General features: G+C 44.3%; 6 protein-coding genes across 6 annotated transcripts; 4 read left to right on the forward strand and 2 right to left on the reverse strand.

The window, feature by feature from the left end:
• Window positions 1-208: 208 nt before the first annotated feature.
• On the forward strand, window positions 209-3,622 carry PHALS_10134 (uncharacterized protein; the record flags this gene model as incomplete). The annotated part of the gene is made up of 1 exon (XM_024725506.1): window positions 209-3,622. The coding sequence occupies one exon, from the start codon at window positions 209-211 to the stop codon at window positions 3,620-3,622; it is 3,414 nt and encodes a 1,137-aa protein (XP_024576276.1).
• Window positions 3,623-4,058: 436 nt separating this feature from the next.
• On the reverse strand, window positions 4,059-4,302 carry PHALS_10135 (uncharacterized protein; the record flags this gene model as incomplete). The annotated part of the gene is made up of 2 exons (XM_024725507.1): window positions 4,059-4,123; window positions 4,218-4,302. 2 exons carry the CDS (start codon window positions 4,300-4,302, stop codon window positions 4,059-4,061), a joined length of 150 nt encoding a protein of 49 aa, XP_024576277.1.
• Window positions 4,303-4,995: 693 nt separating this feature from the next.
• PHALS_10136 (uncharacterized protein) lies at window positions 4,996-5,305 on the forward strand (the record flags this gene model as incomplete). The annotated part of the gene is made up of 2 exons (XM_024725508.1): window positions 4,996-5,049; window positions 5,114-5,305. The coding sequence occupies 2 exons, from the start codon at window positions 4,996-4,998 to the stop codon at window positions 5,303-5,305; spliced, it is 246 nt and encodes an 81-aa protein (XP_024576278.1).
• Window positions 5,306-6,028: 723 nt separating this feature from the next.
• PHALS_10137 (uncharacterized protein) lies at window positions 6,029-6,389 on the forward strand (the record flags this gene model as incomplete). Its single annotated transcript, XM_024725509.1, has 2 exons — window positions 6,029-6,172; window positions 6,237-6,389. The coding sequence occupies 2 exons, from the start codon at window positions 6,029-6,031 to the stop codon at window positions 6,387-6,389; spliced, it is 297 nt and encodes a 98-aa protein (XP_024576279.1).
• Window positions 6,390-8,757: 2,368 nt separating this feature from the next.
• Window positions 8,758-8,994, forward strand: PHALS_10138 (uncharacterized protein; the record flags this gene model as incomplete). The annotated part of the gene is made up of 2 exons (XM_024725510.1): window positions 8,758-8,803; window positions 8,876-8,994. The coding sequence occupies 2 exons, from the start codon at window positions 8,758-8,760 to the stop codon at window positions 8,992-8,994; spliced, it is 165 nt and encodes a 54-aa protein (XP_024576280.1).
• Window positions 8,995-10,740: 1,746 nt separating this feature from the next.
• On the reverse strand, window positions 10,741-12,276 carry PHALS_10139 (aldehyde mitochondrial precursor; the record flags this gene model as incomplete). Its single annotated transcript, XM_024725511.1, has 1 exon — window positions 10,741-12,276. One exon carries the CDS (start codon window positions 12,274-12,276, stop codon window positions 10,741-10,743), a length of 1,536 nt encoding a protein of 511 aa, XP_024576281.1.
• Window positions 12,277-18,831: the final 6,555 nt, after the last annotated feature.

Raw genomic sequence — 18,831 nt, forward strand, 5'->3', positions numbered from 1 at the left:
CAGTTCCAGCAGCTATCCTCCAGATACAACATCAAAGCCAAAGCCCCCTGCGTTTAGTGCTGCAGGTGGCGCTGATAAACCTCCCGAAGCAGCAATTAAGGCAAAACCTGTTGTAACTGGTGCGCTAAGTGGAAGCAGCTACCCTCCGGACACAACTTCAAAGCCAAAACCACCACCGTTCGGAGCTTTTGGAACTTCTCAAAACTCAATGCCAAAGCCTGCAGCTGCTAGCTGTGGTGGCTACCCGCCAGACACGACGTCGAAGCCAAAACCTCCAGCATTTGGCACTGCTAGTAATGGTGGCTACCCTCCTGACACGACTGGAAAGCCGAAGCCTCCTGCATTTGGTCAGCCGTTAACGTCCGATCCGACAGCTTTGACTCCTTCTTTTCCTTCTAATTTCTCAGGCAAATCCATTTTTGGCTCGAACCCGAATTCATCAACACAAATCGGTTCCACTGCGCTAAAGAGTCCATTCGGCGTTGTCCCTAAGTCAAATGAAATGTTCTCGTTTGGATCAACACGTCCAAGTGACCCAGTATCTACAGGGGCTACGAGCTCGACACGACCAAGCTTCTCGTTTGACACCTTTTCGTCAAAACTAGAGGCGACTCAGCGATGGGATAAATCCGAGGACCAGCTACAAACAAAACGTACACTTAACTTTGGTGATACAAGCGCATTTGAAGCTTCAGCGAATAAAATTCCTATCTCGAAGACCAAAGCAATGCCGCTTGATAATGTGACACAGTCCTCGAAAGATCTTCCTTCTTCGCGAATGGAGGGGCAGTTGTGGAAGCTGATTGTGGACTTCGATAAGTCGCTAAAGCGAGTTAACAAAAGCGCGACAAGTATTTTATCAGAAGATGTGGAGTTCTCAAAGAAGGTATCGTCTCAAATAGACAAGCTAGTTAAGCAGATTTCGAGCCTCTGCGATGAGTTGAACGTTCTGGATGATGCAAGGGATCGAATTGAAAAAGATGTTTTATTTGTCATTGGAAGTGATGGTGACGTTCACGAACAGCTTGAGTATGGGCGTGAAATTCTTGACAGCTTTAATGATGAGAGTCTTAAAAAAACTTTAGACGAGCAACCACTTGATGCGCGATCTAAGGAGGTATATGACTCACTGAAAAAAAAGTTAAGTGAGGTAGGCAAGTGTTGTGTGGAGCTTGAAAGCGATCTTTCGACATTGAAATCCAATGCTGATCGAAATGGTGTCGTGTCGTCCGCGCAATTGTTTCGTGTATTAAAAAGGACTTATGACAAGTCAAAGGCGCAGTACAACAAGGCGTGTGAATTAGCGGAATTTTTGGATAAGCTTAGTCTACGTAGTGATCGTATGTTTCAAATGAGCGGCTCTCGTGTTTTTCAAAGAAGCCAAGCTGAAGCTCGTACTTTAGTAACGAAGGCGGGAATGACGGAGATGATTGCGGAGTCAGAAGAGCGCAGCCAAGAGGTTCGCCGACACTTTTTGAATTTGTGTAACAATGTCATTACTCCTCGTGACGTCTTCTCAACACCCCTTCGAAAGCTTGCTTCCCCCGCACCATCTACGTCTGTTCCGCCTCTTCGATCTAAAGCGTGCAGTAAATTAATGCCAAAGACGCAGTTGAGTGTTGCTTCTCCAGTAAGCACAGCGACATCGTCGACAAGGTCTATTTCCTTCAAAGAGGCGTTACCAAAGACCGGATCAAAGCTAGCGGCGCTAGCTGAGGCTTTGGCACCAAAGGACGAGCCTGTCAAGCTTGTTGAAACGCCTCAAACGAGTGTGGGCGTCGGAAAGGCCCCGCAGAGACCAAGTCTAGGAGCTTTAACAACCGAGGATAAACTGGCCCTATCAAGCCCATCGAAGCCAAATGCGCTCAGCTTTTCAAAGGACAGTAGTAAAAATACATTTGGAGCACCTATGGTCAACTATAATGAAGTCTCTGAAGCTACTTCAGAGACTTCATTGTTCGAATTTAAGTCACCAGCAGTCAAACACAAGCGAAAAGCGAATGAGAATTCGACTGTTGCGTTCTCTTTAGGTGGAAACGGTGCTCAAGCATCTTCCTCCTCTTTTAGCTTTGGGGGAAGTACCGTGCAATCGCCGTCGGTAGGTGCTGGCACAATTAATTACAAATCACGGTTGGAAGACTTTTACAAGGTGCACAATCCCGCTAAGCTTGGAAATGCGCTGGAAAAAACGCTGACAACGTACAAGGGCAGAGAGGAAGAATTATTCACTCGACTCTTTACCGTGTACGTTCCGACATCGAAGCCAGAAGATGTTCAAACGTATTTAAAGGGAGGACCTGTGCCACCGAAGTGCGTATCAGTGGAAGAAGCTTCACAGACTCCTGCGCCTGCAAGTTTCGGGGCGAAGAGCCCAGGTAGTGGGTTCGGAGTCTCAGCTTCAGCTTCGACTACCAGTAGTCCATTTGGAACTTCTCCATCAGCGTTTAGTCTCGGTCCTGCTGCGAGCACATCTTTTGGATCTGTGACAAGCTCAGCAACAAATTCTTTTCCGACGTCAACTTCTTCGCCCTTTAGCAAGCCTGCTGTAGATTATCGTCAAAAGTTGGTAGAGTTCTACCAGAAACACAATCCAGATAAGCTTAGTAGTGTGGATGCTACCCTTCAAAAGTACAAGGGTAATGAAGACAAATTGTTTCAAAATCTAGCGCTCAAGTACAAGGTAAAGGATGTGGGTGGAGAATTCAACGTCCCGCCTGCAAGTCCAGCTGTTCAGCCTGTAACTTCGGGTGCGATTACAAGTCCGTTTGGCAATATAGGCGCTTTTTCAACTCCTAGCACTTCAGCCGGTATGTCATTCGGGTCTGCTAGTTCGCTTGGTTTTGGTGCAGCTAAACCGGCTCCCAGTGCGTCTCCGTTCGGAACGGCTCAGGCTCCTGCATCATCGCCATTTGGTGGGACTACTCAATCTTCTACTGGCTTTGGCTCGGCTCCTGGAAGTGGATTTAGTGCCTTTCAGCCAACAACCGCGACGACTTCAGCGTTCAGTGCTCCGTCGCCATTTGGAACAGCATCTAGCACGTTTGGAGCTGCAGGAGGCACCAACTACCGTGACAGGCTTACAGCTTTTTATCAACAATATAACCCTTCAAAGTTGAGCGCTGTTGACACCACATTAGCGAAATATAAGGGTCGCGAAGATCAATTGTTTCAAATGCTTGAACAGAAGTACGTCAAGAAGACACCAGTGGGCTCGACTTCGGGAGGTTTTGGTATTCCTAGCACAACAGCATTCGGGACTACAAGCAGCTTCGGCACACCTTCAACGTTAGGATCAGCATCTTCGACTCCGGCATTCGGCTCGGCTTCTGCCTTAGGAGGTACTCAATCGGGTTTTGGTGGAAATGGTTCTGGCTTTGGAATAGCGACCCGCGTGGGTGGAGGCTTTGGTTCTGCTGCACCGGTCGCTTCGACTGGCACACTCGCAGGCTCTGGATTTGGAGCATTTGGCTCGCAGCCGCCATCCTTCGGTAGCGCTGCACAGCAGCCTAGTGGTTTTGGTGCTACTAATAGCGGTGGCTTTGGCTTTGGAAGTGGTGCGGCTACTAGTGGTTTCAGTCAACCAGCTGCATTTAATAGCTCCAGCTTTACCCAGATGCGATGAGCTGAGATGGAAACAACTTTGATGGAGCGTCAAACAAGAAGTTGGTAAATCTGAGAGCAACATTAATCGTAAACGTGATTTTTAATGTGCTTGTTATACTCTTGTAGTGTATTTGCTTCGTAAATAACTGAAGAATTGATGCGACCACCCCAATACCACGAAATGTTTGTGAACAGCGCCCTCATACACCCCCGCACTCACATACAATGGTTCTTCCAACATGATTTTCTGGGCGGCAATGATTATTGCATCAAAATGCCTCGGGTTAAGGTTGTAGTTACTCTTGGAGTAAGTGGATTGCGGTGCCATACTCGAGTGAGTGCAATGTTTTCTAAACTAAATTGTTCAATGAAAGAACCTTAGATCTCCTCGATGACTCGACGTAAAATTCTTTGTCACTCCAGCGCTTTTCATATATTAGCATGCAACACTTTTGTTACAGGGCATTGTCATCATGGGGATCATCGATATTGATAGACGATTCGGCCTTACTTCGATGACCTACAAAGTCATCGAAGTAAGGCCAGTCAGCTATGTCTCATTGGCTGACATTATACAGATAGATCAACTTGTGACTTGTTAATCGTAGTATCACCGTCAGCACAATCTTGACCGATGTAGCTCTGGCGACCATCAGATGATGAGACTGACACTCTACCAACTGAACCAGAGGAGTACATGTGTGACAGGAACACTGTCATGAAATGACCCGACCCTTGATGGTGATTTCAATGATGTCTTTTTTTTCGAAACACGAAGCGGATTCGGTAAGAATAAATCTTCATTCTCGGCGCCGACATTCTGTGCTGGAGAAGGTAACTGCAAGTGGTGAATTGAGCATGCTTGTAAAAACCTGAACGCAAACGCTATCACGGAGAGAACGACAATCTGTAGGAAAGGTGCATCACAAATCAGTTCGCTTGGTAGCACCGTGTGCGGTGCCATGTGCTCATTAATACTTTAGATCAGCTTGTTTGTAAGTACACTTCTACCTACAATATGCAAGGTGTTCGCCAATGGAGGCACCATTGCCCGTCACCACCTTTATCACAACTTTAAGCAAGCTTCGACGTTGAACTCAGCATACGTTGAGCTGTGAACGACGTCTTGAGCACAACGGTATATTCGAAAGAAAGCGTTTGACTCAACTTCCCCAATAACACTCAGTGGAAGTTCCGCGGAAGGATCAGACCACATTCACCGCTGACTCTTGTTTAGTTTCGTTCGAGTACAGTTTCGAGACTAAGTTGGTACAACCGTGGATCCTGTCGGTCCAGCCAGCAAAATATAGCGAGTTTCTCCAGAGGTCGACCGCGCTCGGTTCGCTCAAAAGTACTTCTCTTGCAGTTCAAGGCAATCATTGGTGCTTTCACATGACCATACCCGTTTCAAGCAGCGACCTTAGCCACACGGGCAATTTCTTCACGGTAAAAGGATACAGGGTCTCAAGAGTGGTCCTTCCACTATCAGTGAGCTAACAACGCCATAAAGGTGTTTTGCGAAGATGCGCGCTCGAACAACAGAATGAAACCTAAGACAGCGATCGATAACTGCTTTTGCTGGTCTTCAAGTTTTGTGAATGCAGCGAAGGAACATAAAACCTCATTGGGAAAAGAACAATTAGAAGATCGAAACAAACAAGGCAACAGTATGTTACGCTATCGATTCCTGTTTCATGGCTAGGGATCCGATCTAAGTAAATTCGATCTGCATAGAGATTTGCACCGGCCACACACATTACCCTTTTGTCCTTCGTATCAGCTGTAGAATGTCGGGGCTCTGTACTGGTGAAGAACGATGAGGCGTGAGATTCAAAGCTTCCTTTGCGAAAGGTGCAATCTATCCCTATTGTATCTGGCAGTGAGGTATTTTGCAATAATCGCTCAGACTTAAACTTAGACGGTGTTGCGCGGTGCTCTTGCTTGATGGCGAGGCATTTTTGTTCTCAATAAATCTGTGCGGATTTTGACTTGCTTTCTTCTCACTCTAATTAGCTCGGTGGAAGACAGTTTTGCTTTCACAGACGTCTAGTTGAGACACTCCTTAGATGCCTCACCAGCGCATTTTTATACCCAGTAAGCGCCCCAGACGAATGATAACTGCTTCAGGGGCTTAAGTTTCTGATTGCAATACACTCTGGGAACCAGCTAGAGACAAAAACATGTTACGCATGCCGTGCTGTCTCGAATACAGCAATGTGAACAGTTTCACGCTAGAAAATCGCGTGCGCTAATGGGCTGTACCTCTGTATCCGGCGAAACTGCCATCGTGGGAAGTTTCAAGCCACATACTTCGTATGTGTTAGCCTCCCTAGCCATATGTATAGTGCGCGGTTGGGTTCTTTATTTGTTAAGAAAAGAGGGAAGTAGCATAAATACCTAGTGTTCAAAGTTTATACTGGCAGGTATGGCGCTTGATCCTTTTCCAAAGTATGAAACGGCTATTAATTTTGGAGAGAGCCTTCGTGCGATGGATCGTGCTCCGTCGCACCGGGTTCTCGGCACCACCACCTGTCGCTCGGGTTACAGCTGTGCCAAACGCTCCCCACAGGTACAGAACCAAGATCACAAAACATTGTTGCTCAATACTGTCTGAGCGGGGATGCACTTTGGAGCATCGACCGACGAATCATTCGCGGGAAGCATTGAGCCCAGTAGGCCACCCTGTGCCTAATGGAAAAGTGCTGAGTACACATGTACCTCGTGCAATAAAGATAAAAATGGAAGCCAGCTCACAATCTCTGGCTCCAAAGTTCCGGGATTTGTGAAGCCATGAAAAACCTAATTCGTTTAGAAGCATCGTGTAATTATGTTGTACTGATGACTGTCGTAAAACGTAGGTAGAAGCAAAAGGCAATGGACCTGCCGAGTACGGATTGCATACTTGTACGTTTTGAGACGAACACAATAGCTAAATTGTTGAAGAAATGTTCCAAAAGCTTGAGACCTGCTGAAATTCAAAACCCCATTTGGTTTCTGCGGGTAAAAGATCATGAGCCATAAATTGACCAGAAGTTGATAACTTGGGTCCCACGAATCTCTTTGCGAATGGACTTTAGCGAGATATACTCTGCTTTGACATAGGAGCGCGTCTGATGCGGGGACAAAGTTACGACAGCTTTGGTGTTGGACATGAGAAATCTCAACATATTTGCAACTTAAATCTCAAGAGCTTTGAAATAGATTTGGGCGCTAAAAGAGATAGTGAGTCGCTGTCTCGAGATTTAAACGAATCTGATAACTGTGCGTCGCGGCCTCAATTACCACTCCTGTGAAGACTAGTTACAGTGCCTTATAACCATGGTCTTCAAAACAGAATTCCATCAAAACAGGCACCTTTATGTTTTGCTAGTTGGGTCGGGCTCTGATGCTATATTGTAATGTCTACTTTTGTCACGAAATAGTAGAATGGCCGGTTCAGCAACAATAAATGTCGTGCGCTCAGAGCGCAGCAATGAAGCTTCACTGAATGTTGATGAAAAGGTCACTTACTTGCGTATGGAATTTCAGGTTTGTGTAAGGATTTGAGCTGCTTCACGACAACCAGGCAGGAGCTCGTGATAATCTTAAAGGGGTATGTTTGCAAGAGCTGCAAAAGGGTGAAGTAACCGGAGATTGAGCTGAATTCACCATTCGTTATATATAATTATTGAAAACACTCTTGAAGAATCGAGTAGTAGATGTCGAAAGGCTATCCTCAAACATATTATGGACTCTTTCAACTTTTGTTGAATGGAATGTCATGGCGTGCCGATTAGATTTCTAAAATGCTTTATCTAAATCGTGCAGTCCGTCATGAAATGGTTTTTTTTCGTGCCAAGCACGATATGGATTTGGTGAAAAATAAACTACGCCATTCAGCGCTGATTTTCCGCAACAGAAAGGCTTACAACTTGCATGCTCAATAAAGCTTAGTACAGTTAGCATTCTGGCGCAACACCGATACCTTAAAATAATGTTACAAAACAGCACGGTTAGTCGCACCTTGTGCAGTGCTCTGGACATAATCGGTGGATATTATACGTAAGTATGAGACGTAGCGATGTATCGTTACTGCATTGAGTACTCCTCGCGGGATGCTTTGGGTGACCGGTCATACCCAGAGTTTTATTGACGTTCAGCATTTTGGCGACATTAGCTACTTCTGTCATTTCATGCATTTGTACGCACCTATTACGGCGATGTGACAGTTCATAGTAATACGGAGCATGGGAGTCGGATCTGGACACTATATCAAATTTTAAAAGAGCAGGCTCGACTGGCGGCGCTACAATTTGCTGTTTACCAACCTAGCTAAGTATGCTTTTGGCCGACAAATTCCATTTTTGAGCAACTTTATTAGAAAGCGAGAGACGATTTTTTAGGCTTAAAATGAAATCTTTGTGTGTGTCGCTATCGCGGCACTTCCGATCAATACCGCACGCGGTCTGTGATGCTTCAGCCTTTGCAAACAACAGTCGTGCACTTGAAGAATAAGCCCATCGGAATTAATGCAATTTTGCGCTTGTTCTTGCCATTTAGAGTAGAGCTACCCTTTTCAGGACATGAAGTACTATACTCTTGTCAAGTTCAAGATACACCTGCTCGGCTTGAAGATATTTCGGATTGATACAACTCGTGTGTCGTTGGGCACATCGACACCGCTGCCGCATCTCCCACAGAAAATAGAATAAAAGATACCATTGGCAGCCAAGCATACCATCGAAAGAATATAAGCAGGGTCATTTATTGTGGCGGCAATTTGCATCTTCCAGACTGAAAAGTCTTCCAAGTCACAAAAGTGACATGGGAGATCGACGAGGCAATACTTACGGCTTTGAGTTTGAACACATCATGTCAGCTTCTTAGAGCGTTGCAAAGCAAGGAGCTTTAAACTCTGGTGTCGTTTGATTGAATTGTTTGGCGGTAAATCTCTTTAAAACTCACGAAGTGTGCCGTATCTCAACACTGACCTGCGCAATGCGCATCATTTCATGATAAGGATCTTAGAAGCACATACTCCCTTAGGAGGCCACACCGAGAGAGCATAGAATAACGACTCAGTGTGTGCTGTGTATAGACGATTCAAAATCGACAAACGAGTCTGCCTTGATGTGCGGATGTCTAAAATGTATCAAAGGGTAGAATCCACACCGCATGTTTTTGCCACCTTCGCCAGTCTATCGGTTATGGCATAATATTGGTAGCCCATTATCACGCGATTCATTTTGGTCTCTTGGAAGAGATGTTCGATAATATTCGTCGGAAACTGTAGATGCAAATTATCTTGCTTCTGTCAGCGACACAATTCCCGGTGATGAATTAGCAAAGCTACTAAAGTTTTTCGCAAAAAGTGATTTAAATCGAGATTTGCGCTTTAGAGCAAAGCGTTAGTCAATTGTGTTAGAACGCTCTCAGCTATTGCGCTTACAGAGTAAGCGGCAGAGTTGTGCGGCATCCTTGCGCTTCCACTAGCAAAAGCCTGGCCTTGTTCTCAGCTCAAACTTTGGCCGGTAAGTGTCTCATCAGGCTCTGGTCTGGTTTTAGCCTATACGGGAGTCGAGGGCAAGTATAATAGCGCCCACGCTCTAAAATTTGCAAGTCAAGCGCTAAGCGACGTTTCAGTCTGACATTTGTGTTATTGGAAACTGGTTACAGAGCAGCACTTGCACTGGATGAGCAACTAACCTTTTCCACTCATGCTTGAATCGAGCCATGCAGTTTTGATCATAACCACCGGTTCGCAATTTCGTACGCATATTACTTCATGTACTGTACGACCGATATAACCGCTTGTAACACAACACTTAGCGGTACTCTAAAGAATTGTGTTTTTTGGCATAATAGCTCAGCAGTAAGTCCTTATATACAAGTCATCTCATACATCGAGCACAGGACTACGCAAAGGGCTGTGCAGCGGCGCATCCAACGGCATCTGCTGGGATGTTGTAGTCATAACAAGATATTAGTAGTTCCGACATTTTCAAAGGTGCTACGATGGATGTGCTTGTTAACAATTACAAACTTGTTGTTTAACTCGAGCCGAAAACTTTCGATATGGCGCCATCCTTGTTCACTGCCCCAAATTTAAGAGTCTGATCGCCCTGCACTGTAGAGTGTGATCGCCCTCTACTGCAGAGAACAATCATGGGCGTAATTACTGGATGTAAGGAACCGCACTCACATGTTCTATGATTCTAGAATACGTTTTTAAAATGTTAGTGAGTGTAGGTCTCATGTTGTACAGAATGGACCCACGTTCGAGGAGAGATGATACACATATTCATAATAGTTAAAGGAAAGGCAACATCATAGGGGGAACGACATGCATGCAAGAAATAGTGGGATAGTTTACATATATCGAAGGAATCAGTCAAAATTCGCCAACTACCGTCCAGCACCTCATAAGTGCGAACGAACCTTACAACTAGATAAAATATAGTTGATTCAGAATCTCAGAGTATCATCCACTGTTACAATTTGTCACATTCCCAGAGTGAATATGTGTCGATCACAAAAGATGAGACTGTCCTGGTAGTATTATCCCCAATTCAAAATTACCTTTTGATAAAAGTTTAATTTGTTATTCTCTAATATCTGTCAAGGTTACTGATCTCTCTTCTGCGACAAAATTTAGTACAAGCGGCTTCGATCATTCCGATCGTCTGGTAATCTACTTTTCGCTTCCCGACGCCATGTTTTCTTGTGGAGTATTTGCTTCTTTAAGTTACTGACCAACCTTTGGTAAAGGTTCTGCAGACGTATGACATTGACGGCTTACTTAACCAGCGCCGAAATAATTTCATCTGCTTGCCAATTTGGCCTGAGTGGCTTCGATCATTTCGATCTACTGACATTGAATAGCCTGCTCACTATTCGTTCGAAGTACCATAGCGATTGCTCAGGCTCATGATACATTACATACTTAAATACAATCAACTTGTTGAGCTACAGGTATTCCTTCTTATGAATTTGTTCTTAGTTCACACCCTCCTTGAGCAAGCTTTAGCATCACAATATTCAAAAACTTCGTATTCACAAATAATAGTTATCAAAGCTTTTCAACTCCAAACAGAAATTATTGTCAAACAAAACCAATTATATTGTACAATCTACTATCACGAGTGTGACAATATTAGTTTATGGCATGGAGTCATTGGGGCGCTTAATAATTACTGTCTTGCTTTCGAGGTAATTGCGCAGACCCTGCTCTCCTTGCTCGCGTCCAATTCCCGAATTTTTAAACCCACCAAATGGTGTGTTGGCTTCAATCACCGCGTAACAATTTACGTACACCGTACCAGCACGCACACCATTAGAGATCTTGATAGCATTGTCAATGTTAGTTGTAACAACACCTGCACCCAAACCATACTCGGAATCATTGGCGCGTTTGATAACCTCGTCAATAGTTTTGAATTTGAAAATTGACATGACGGGACCAAAGATTTCCTCACGAGCAATGGTCATGTCTTCCGTCACATCAGCAAATACCGTTGGTTCAATATAGAATCCTCGGTCACCCCAACGCTTTCCACCACAAATAAGACGAGCACCATCCTTCTTCCCGGACTCAATATAGTGCAATATTTTATTAAACTGAACTTGATCAATTTGCGGACCATGTTGAACGGACAAGTCGAGTGGATCACCAATTTTCATCGATGAAGCGGCTTCACCCGATCGACGTACAAACTCGTCATAGATGCCCTCTTGAACATACACACGGCTACCAGCGATACACAATTGTCCGGCATTTAAAAACATACCAAATTGTGATTGTTGGATTGCGGCGTCGATGTCAGCATCGTTGAGAATGATGTTAGCAGATTTACCGCCAAGTTCAAGACTGATGCGCTTGAGATTGTCAACGTGTGATGTGCGCATGATCTTCATTCCGGTATCAGTAGAACCTGTAAGCGCAATCTTGTCTACATCTGGATGTTGCGCAAGGTGTGCGGCAACAGTGCAACCACCTCCCGTAACAATATTAACGACTCCTTCTGGAAATCCAGCTTCGACAATGAGCTCAGCAACACGCAGAGCCGTCAATGATGTTTGTTTGGCAGGTTTGAGTACCACAGTGTTGCCAGTAGTAAGAGCTGGTCCCAATTTCCAAGCCATCATGATTAATGGATAATTCCATGGAGTGATTTGACCACATACCCCCACAGGCTCTTCCTTTGTGTAGCATAAGTATGGTCCGGGAATAGAGATCGTCTTGCCGTGTATCTTGTCGGCAAAACCGGCATAATAGCGAATGGTGTTGATACAAGCATTTACATCCACAATACGTGTTAGAAATCGTGGTTTACCTGCATCCAATGCTTCCAAATCGGCTAACTCTTCGCCATTTTGTTCAATGAGATCTGCCAAGCGGAATAAAAGTCGACCACGCTCAGCTGCATCAATGGTACGCCATGCACCATTAAAAGCGGTACGAGCAGCTGCTACAGCAGCATCAACGTCTTCAGCAGTAGCCTCCGCTACAGACGCAATGATCTCTTCTGTCGCAGGATTAATAGTATCAAATGTTGCACCTGTTGACGAAGGCACAAATTTGTTGTTAATGAACAGATTTGTCTGTCTCACTCCGGAAAAGTGACGGGATATTGAAAAAGAGGGAGTGGAATTCGTAAGAGGTGAAACCAGGCGACGTAGGATACGGTGATGCATGGTGTTTGCAAGAGTTAGGAGTGAGTTGCAAAATGCAAAATGATAAATGTCTAGATCAGATCGTGGACTGCTACATGAGGTACCAGCTGACGCTGGCGTGCTCAATACAGTCGTTTTTGCGAAAGTCGTAGAAGTGCATACACTGCATGTTTCGGTTCAAATAGACCGTATCATACAGAATGATGTCGTAGCTGCAATGTTGAGTTCCATCTGGATCTACGAACGTCTTTACCCTCTTTTGATATATTGGTTTTATTGTTAAGTAATTGAAAATGAAGTATCATAATTGATATTTAAGAAAGGAAGAATACTGTTTTGTATCGGAGACCTTTGATGTATACTTTCTTTATTATTAAAAAATCATATACTACTATTGCTGATCGATGATATTACTAATGCTTCTTTATAGTGACGTTGCGTATGATAAATATTCAGTTCGTTCAAGCTCAGGTGGTGCGGCATTGAGCGTTCGAAGTATCACGTTCATCTGGTACAAAATTGCAATCATGGTAGTCACAAAGCTTCTACTGGTGTTGATTATGTATTCTCTGTACTTTCAATGTAAAACTGCTTGTTATACGGATAGCGAATTGTAATATGTTTGGATGGTACCGTCTATCCGAAAACAGCCAGACAGGACTTTCAGCATCGGATCAGAGCATTTCTTGAAGACTGACACCGCAACCTGCCTCAACTCTACCTCCTTTCGCATTTATAGAAGGTTAATGTTAAGAGGATACAGTTACTTCCCGACAGTCTAGAATTATAACCACCCCGAAAATATTAAGGAGAGAACATTATTTTCTCGGTATCAATGTCATATTTCTCCTTAGAATGTCACTTATAATATTCAGAGCGTTAAGAATACATGTACAGCACACGAGCTGATAGCTTTACGTACAGTTAGCACCGGCTATCAACACGAACTTAGGGGACAGAATCTTCGCGATTCAGTATATTAAGACCGCATGATTGCTAGGAGGAGCTCAGTGCTGAAAGAATTTTGGACATACAATAATTATTGCATTGTTGAGTTGATGAAAGAAGGCGGTAGCAAAAAAAACATGCAGAGAGCAGAAATAGGTCGATAAAGCAAACGATCCATGCTTCTTTGCGTATAAAGACAATTCCGGAGACAAGATTGGAATCCTCTTTGCTATGTTCTATGTTCTCCAAGTGGTGCAAGTACACTTGATGTAAGATTTCAAAAGAAACTAGACGATGTCTAAGGAAGTAAATCTGACTCAGTTGCATATAATGGCGCAACCTGACCGCTTGAGCTTGCACATCTTATCCACTACTCCTAACTTCTTGATGTTACCCCTCACGTCGTCGAGCCGATGCTTGTCCGATTTGACACCGTTTCAGCAGGTAAGCGTTAAATAAACTTTAATAAATAGGTTAAATTCAGTTGCTTGCAGCTACAATAGCCTTAATTAACGAAATGTTACTTGTACATACAGGTTGATTCCAACCGTTTGAAAGCTTTGAGCTCTGAAACTAAATTTGTTCTCGGCAGAACCACAGCCTACTCACGTTATCAAAAATATAAATGCTTCCTTCTCTATACGTTTACAATTTGGGGCAATACAAACTACAGGCGGTGCCACTGGTAAAAACTCACTAGCTCCAAAGAAAATCCCTACCGAGGAAGAGATCAGAGAAAAACCTTTTCTCGTACTTTCCTAGTCAGTCGATTAACGAATGCATACAACTTTTTGCCAATGATTCATGAAGGCTCATATTTTTGCAATGTGGGTACGTCACTAGGCTGTATCGAATATCGTGCCTGCAACGGGTTTGTCATGCACTTTTCTTTCTGAAGAGAAAAGACTGAATATTATTGGCTAACACCATCAATTACACAAAATTAATTACGTGCGCTTCTACCGATCGGGGAAATATCAAAACTAGGTTTCAAGTTAGCGCTTTTGTTCTTTGAAAATATAAACCTAGAGCCAACGATACCTAAATTATGCTACACACATATGCTTTACTATCCCTGATAGAAAATCTGCCGTTATTTGAACCTACGTATGCCGCGAACTCCTCGTTTTTACATTGCTATCATCTTCTGCCATACATCCACAATAATACCAAAGTGGAAAGCTAGATTTTTAAATTGTAAAGTATCGCAATAAAATAAAACTGCACCAAATGTATACATATTACACCCCTTTCGAATAGATGTAAAACACACCAAGACTTACACTCATTTTTTATATTTAGGATGATGCCCAAGATGATCATTACTCCACCCTTTGCACTTACCGCGCCTGCTGATCAGATTGCAAGCTTGCGCCGGGGATGCCGCCCCGTATGCCGAATCAGTAGCTCTATAATATTTTTGATATGCGCAGGCCATGCGACCAACGCGACCAAAAAAATTTGAACATCCCGAGTGTTCGTCAACTGAAATCATCGTAGTCGAACCTTTATTTCCACCCGACGACACGAGTTTTCAAGGAAGGGATTGCACGCTGTGCACAGTCTTCTCGCTGCACGAGTCTCGGATCCCGTCCCCTTTCTCCAATAAAAGTGTTGCGCCATCTAGCCGTGGAGCCAAACATTAATGCCATGCACGTCACCAACGCATTAGACCAAGCAAAAAAACTCAGCTTGTGCTTTTTGCAAGCGCAAGAGTCGCGTCGACTTCCGCTAAAATTATTACGGGTTGCAACCGTTCAAAGCCATTCACCGCGCAAGTGCAGACCTTTCTCTCACACCCAGAGGCGCTTAAGTGTGAAAAAGTCCCTTCGCAAGCTCTTTCGAAGCCCCAAGGTCCTGGCCCTTTGGTAAAACCACCTGAACCTATACTAGAAATGTGGGAGTTCTGTACCCGCAAAGAAGAATGTACGTAGAGTGCTTGAAGATGGCAAAGCGCCGAGGCTTTAGAAGCCAGCTTCAAGAAAGTAAGCTTCCACTTAGAGTGTCATCTATTGCTTGACGTTGCGAATCACAAAGCAAATGTCGATAAGACAAAACATCGCCTCCGGTTTTGCTATTTGGATCCCCACTCGTCTCCATGAGACAGCCAAAATCGTAACTCTTTCCGCGGTCGCCATTCGGAGAGAGATGCGCGTTGTGACAAACCACATCGCCTATTATCCGAGATAATTAAAGGCCGAGGGTACGCAAGGTCATGAGTGGCAAAGACACTTGGGTAATTTTGCTCAAGGGGGGTCCTTAATTTCCCTGAGTCCTTCATCGGCCAATAAAAGTAAAAAATGCGAACGTCCTTGGTTGATGAACATACGACATTCTTCTCATCTCATTGGTGATAAAGATGACGACGCACCCAAATTACTGAACCGCGCATAAGATATCATACAATGTACACGACTTCAGTCACCCGTGAGTCTCCGAAATGATGGATCTCTCATACTTCACTGGGTATTTACAACGGTCCCGGTTAGCCCGCCGTGCTGCCATCGTAATAACTGAAATAAAGACCCCTTGCACATCAAGCGATACCGATGACGTCTCTCGGCTGTGCCGGTACGTCGTCTATCTCCGGGAATTTTGGCAGAGCTCGAAATATTTTGAGCCAGATACTATCTGAGTTTTCTATACCACGACCCAACCTAGTTGAGACGCCGCCAGCAATGAGAAACTCGTCACTGCTTTATGGCCGAGGGTAGCTCAGCTACAAGGGATGGCAGAGACGCTAGCGCTTTTGCGATAGAGCTTTTCAAAAAGCACTGACTTGATGGAGAAGGATCGTGGTATGGTTTCAGCAACTCCACGTTAATTGCTGAATGCCCTCGCATTATTTTTGAAACTTTAAGAATATAATTCAGTCACTTACCGCGACAGCCGTACACCGATCCTTGTAGCGCTGACGATATTTTGTCTCATAGACCGTAGGCGGTATACGAGTTTGCCGAATCATTTATGTAAAATGCGGCAGGGAGTATTGTACTGTTTAATTTAGCGCGAACATAATGTTTCAACGAGTATCTCCCACAACGCGCTGTATGTGTTACCTGTTTGTGGATAGTCCACAATAAAGGTGTTCTGTTTGGTGCTTAGCACCTCGGACAAGTTTGCCAAAAATTTGCTCCGCAGCACAGATCTTTATCCGACACGGCGGTTTGGCCTGAACAGCTCTGTCACTAGATGCAGGAAATCTGCTGATGCATTTGACGATTATCAGCTACTCTTCGAAATTCCGCTTCGAATCGAGATGGATATCGCTGTCTCGAAATTACACGCATTAATCGTCTTGTGAAGTCTTGACAATTCATAGACCCATTTTCGCCGAAAACAAAAGCACTTTTAAAAAGACACAAATGCAAAAGAGCGTTTCGGCATGATATGGGTTATCCGATCTGAGTAGCAGTGATACTGCTGTAAAAATAGCAGCTTACTGCCACTTCTGTCAGAAAAGACAATTAGCTGTAATATCGAAGAGAGACAGATCGTATTTCACGGTATCCATTGTGCATAACTGCTCAGATATGAGATAAGAGCCTGGATAATATCTCTGATAAAACAGTTTCTAGCTGCTATAAGATGGTGTCGATTATGCCAGAGCGGATAGATAGTATAAACGACTCTCCTGTACCAGATCGGGTGGAGTCGACAAGTAACTATAGGTAGCAATTAGAGAAGCTAGACTTGGAATTATAAGAGACTAATCGTCCTCGTTACGGCGACGATCCACCGTGTGGAGCAGTGAGGTTCCACGGATTTGTGGCGAGGACGATTTTTCACTTGTGTATAGAGTTACCGGAGTAGTCCTAGGGTTTGTAAGTCTGCCCCTGCAACCTCCATCATAAATTTCCGAAAGGACTAATTGTAAGGAATCGCAGGTTATGATAAAGTACCCAAATGGTACAAATAAGAGCTAAGCTCATCATCCGTCATATATCGGCCCACCATTGAGGACACTTGCAAAACACTGGATGTGCGCAGAAGGAAAGCCCTTTCCAAGGAGCATGATGTTCTATTTTTAAAGTGAAGGAAGTATGGCAACGCGGTGACAAGACCAACCATGGGTGTTATCCTCGGATTGAGAGGCAGGTTCTTTGTGCCAGATAAATTGTCGGAGGTCACTGTCCTTATCAGGAGAATAGTATGGGTCATTTTCGCTTCCTTACGTCCGACCACGAGACGAGGTTAATCTGAGAGAGTAAGTATTTCCACTTGGCGTTGGTTCTGTGTGTCAGCAAGACATACTGCAAAAGTGGATTGTACGTGCTTATATTAAGCGTATGCAGGTAGGTCCGGGAAAAGACAGCGTTCCCGCTATCGAATTCCTTAAATATGAAGGAAAGTGATTCTTTGGCATGTCTGTCTCGTAAGTCACGCGGATGCTGTATCACTATTTGGTATGTTTATGGCATTTTATTACTGTCTATTGTTTTTGACAATCGTGTGCTACACGTAACTGCATAACGCTTATGATCTATCAATATTTTAAACAGCTTTACACTTCCCGGAACGTCGATGACAACGGCCAACAACTCCGGTCTGTGATCACAAAAATTGCCCCCTTCAGGACTGACCTTAACGAGGTACAATAAACCTAATCTCCACGAATAGGCCGCCCTACTATGACCCCGCGAGTTTATCTTTTTGTGTCCCTGTGCGAGACTCCGATCTTCTGTATATCTTCACCGAGAGAGAAGGGGGTACGCACGGCACAATAGCTTGATACTGCTAGATATAAAATATCTGTGAATTTCATGGTGTCGCTCGGAGTCTAATTCTCCCTCTTCTGCGTTACTGAGGCCCATCACCTCTGATGCGCTCGTGAAGCTTCCACATCCAGTACTCAAACCCACTCTTGAGACAAGTCAGTTGTACTTTGCACTCAATGCGACAACCACCGTCTCTTCGAAAGAGGTCAGGTCGATGCGGAAGGTCTCGGTGGGAGCTACATCCAAAAGTAGTCCGTCCATGGTGATAGAAACTGTTAGTGCCTTCAGAAAAGGGTATGCCGTCGGCAATGAGGGTTTTCAATTCTTAACAATAGTCTACCCTTTTTGTCAACTTTTACGAGAAGACGAGTTTTTACCTTCCGTGGTACGACTATTAAGATGATGTGAACCCCCGCTGCATATGTCGCTTAACACTTCCCGTGTCCAAAGTGCCTCTCCATCAGAGGCGCTACATGCAAAATGCCCATTTCGGGCGCGGCCTCCTACCGTGAGCTCCGTATGCGCGACGCAATGCCACTCCGTTCATCACGTGAGATCATTCATATTAATTCGTGACCATCTTCGTGTTTATTCTTGACCATCTTAATTTCTTCGACGTAAGAAAGTGAATCCAACCGTCCTTAGCCTCAAAGCGCTGGGTGCTTAGCAAAGACAGTTTCATATTGGTTGTTCTTACAAAGACGGCTGACTAAGGCATCCCTTAAAGTGCATGACCAGCGGATTCTCAAGCTCGTAAACGGCTCTAAGCAAACGACTACTACTTTGAACTCTTAGCTGTGAGCTCCCTGATCCCTTCAAGACCGGCGATAGCTATCATATTACCAAGCATGGAGTTTCGGGAACAAAATCTCAAATAGCTTAATTTTATCCTTCCAAAGGAACCGTCATT

This window comes from Plasmopara halstedii, assembly GCF_900000015.1.
Source record: "Plasmopara halstedii genome assembly, contig: Scaffold_444, whole genome shotgun sequence".
NCBI classification, from domain to species: domain Eukaryota; phylum Oomycota; class Peronosporomycetes; order Peronosporales; family Peronosporaceae; genus Plasmopara; species Plasmopara halstedii.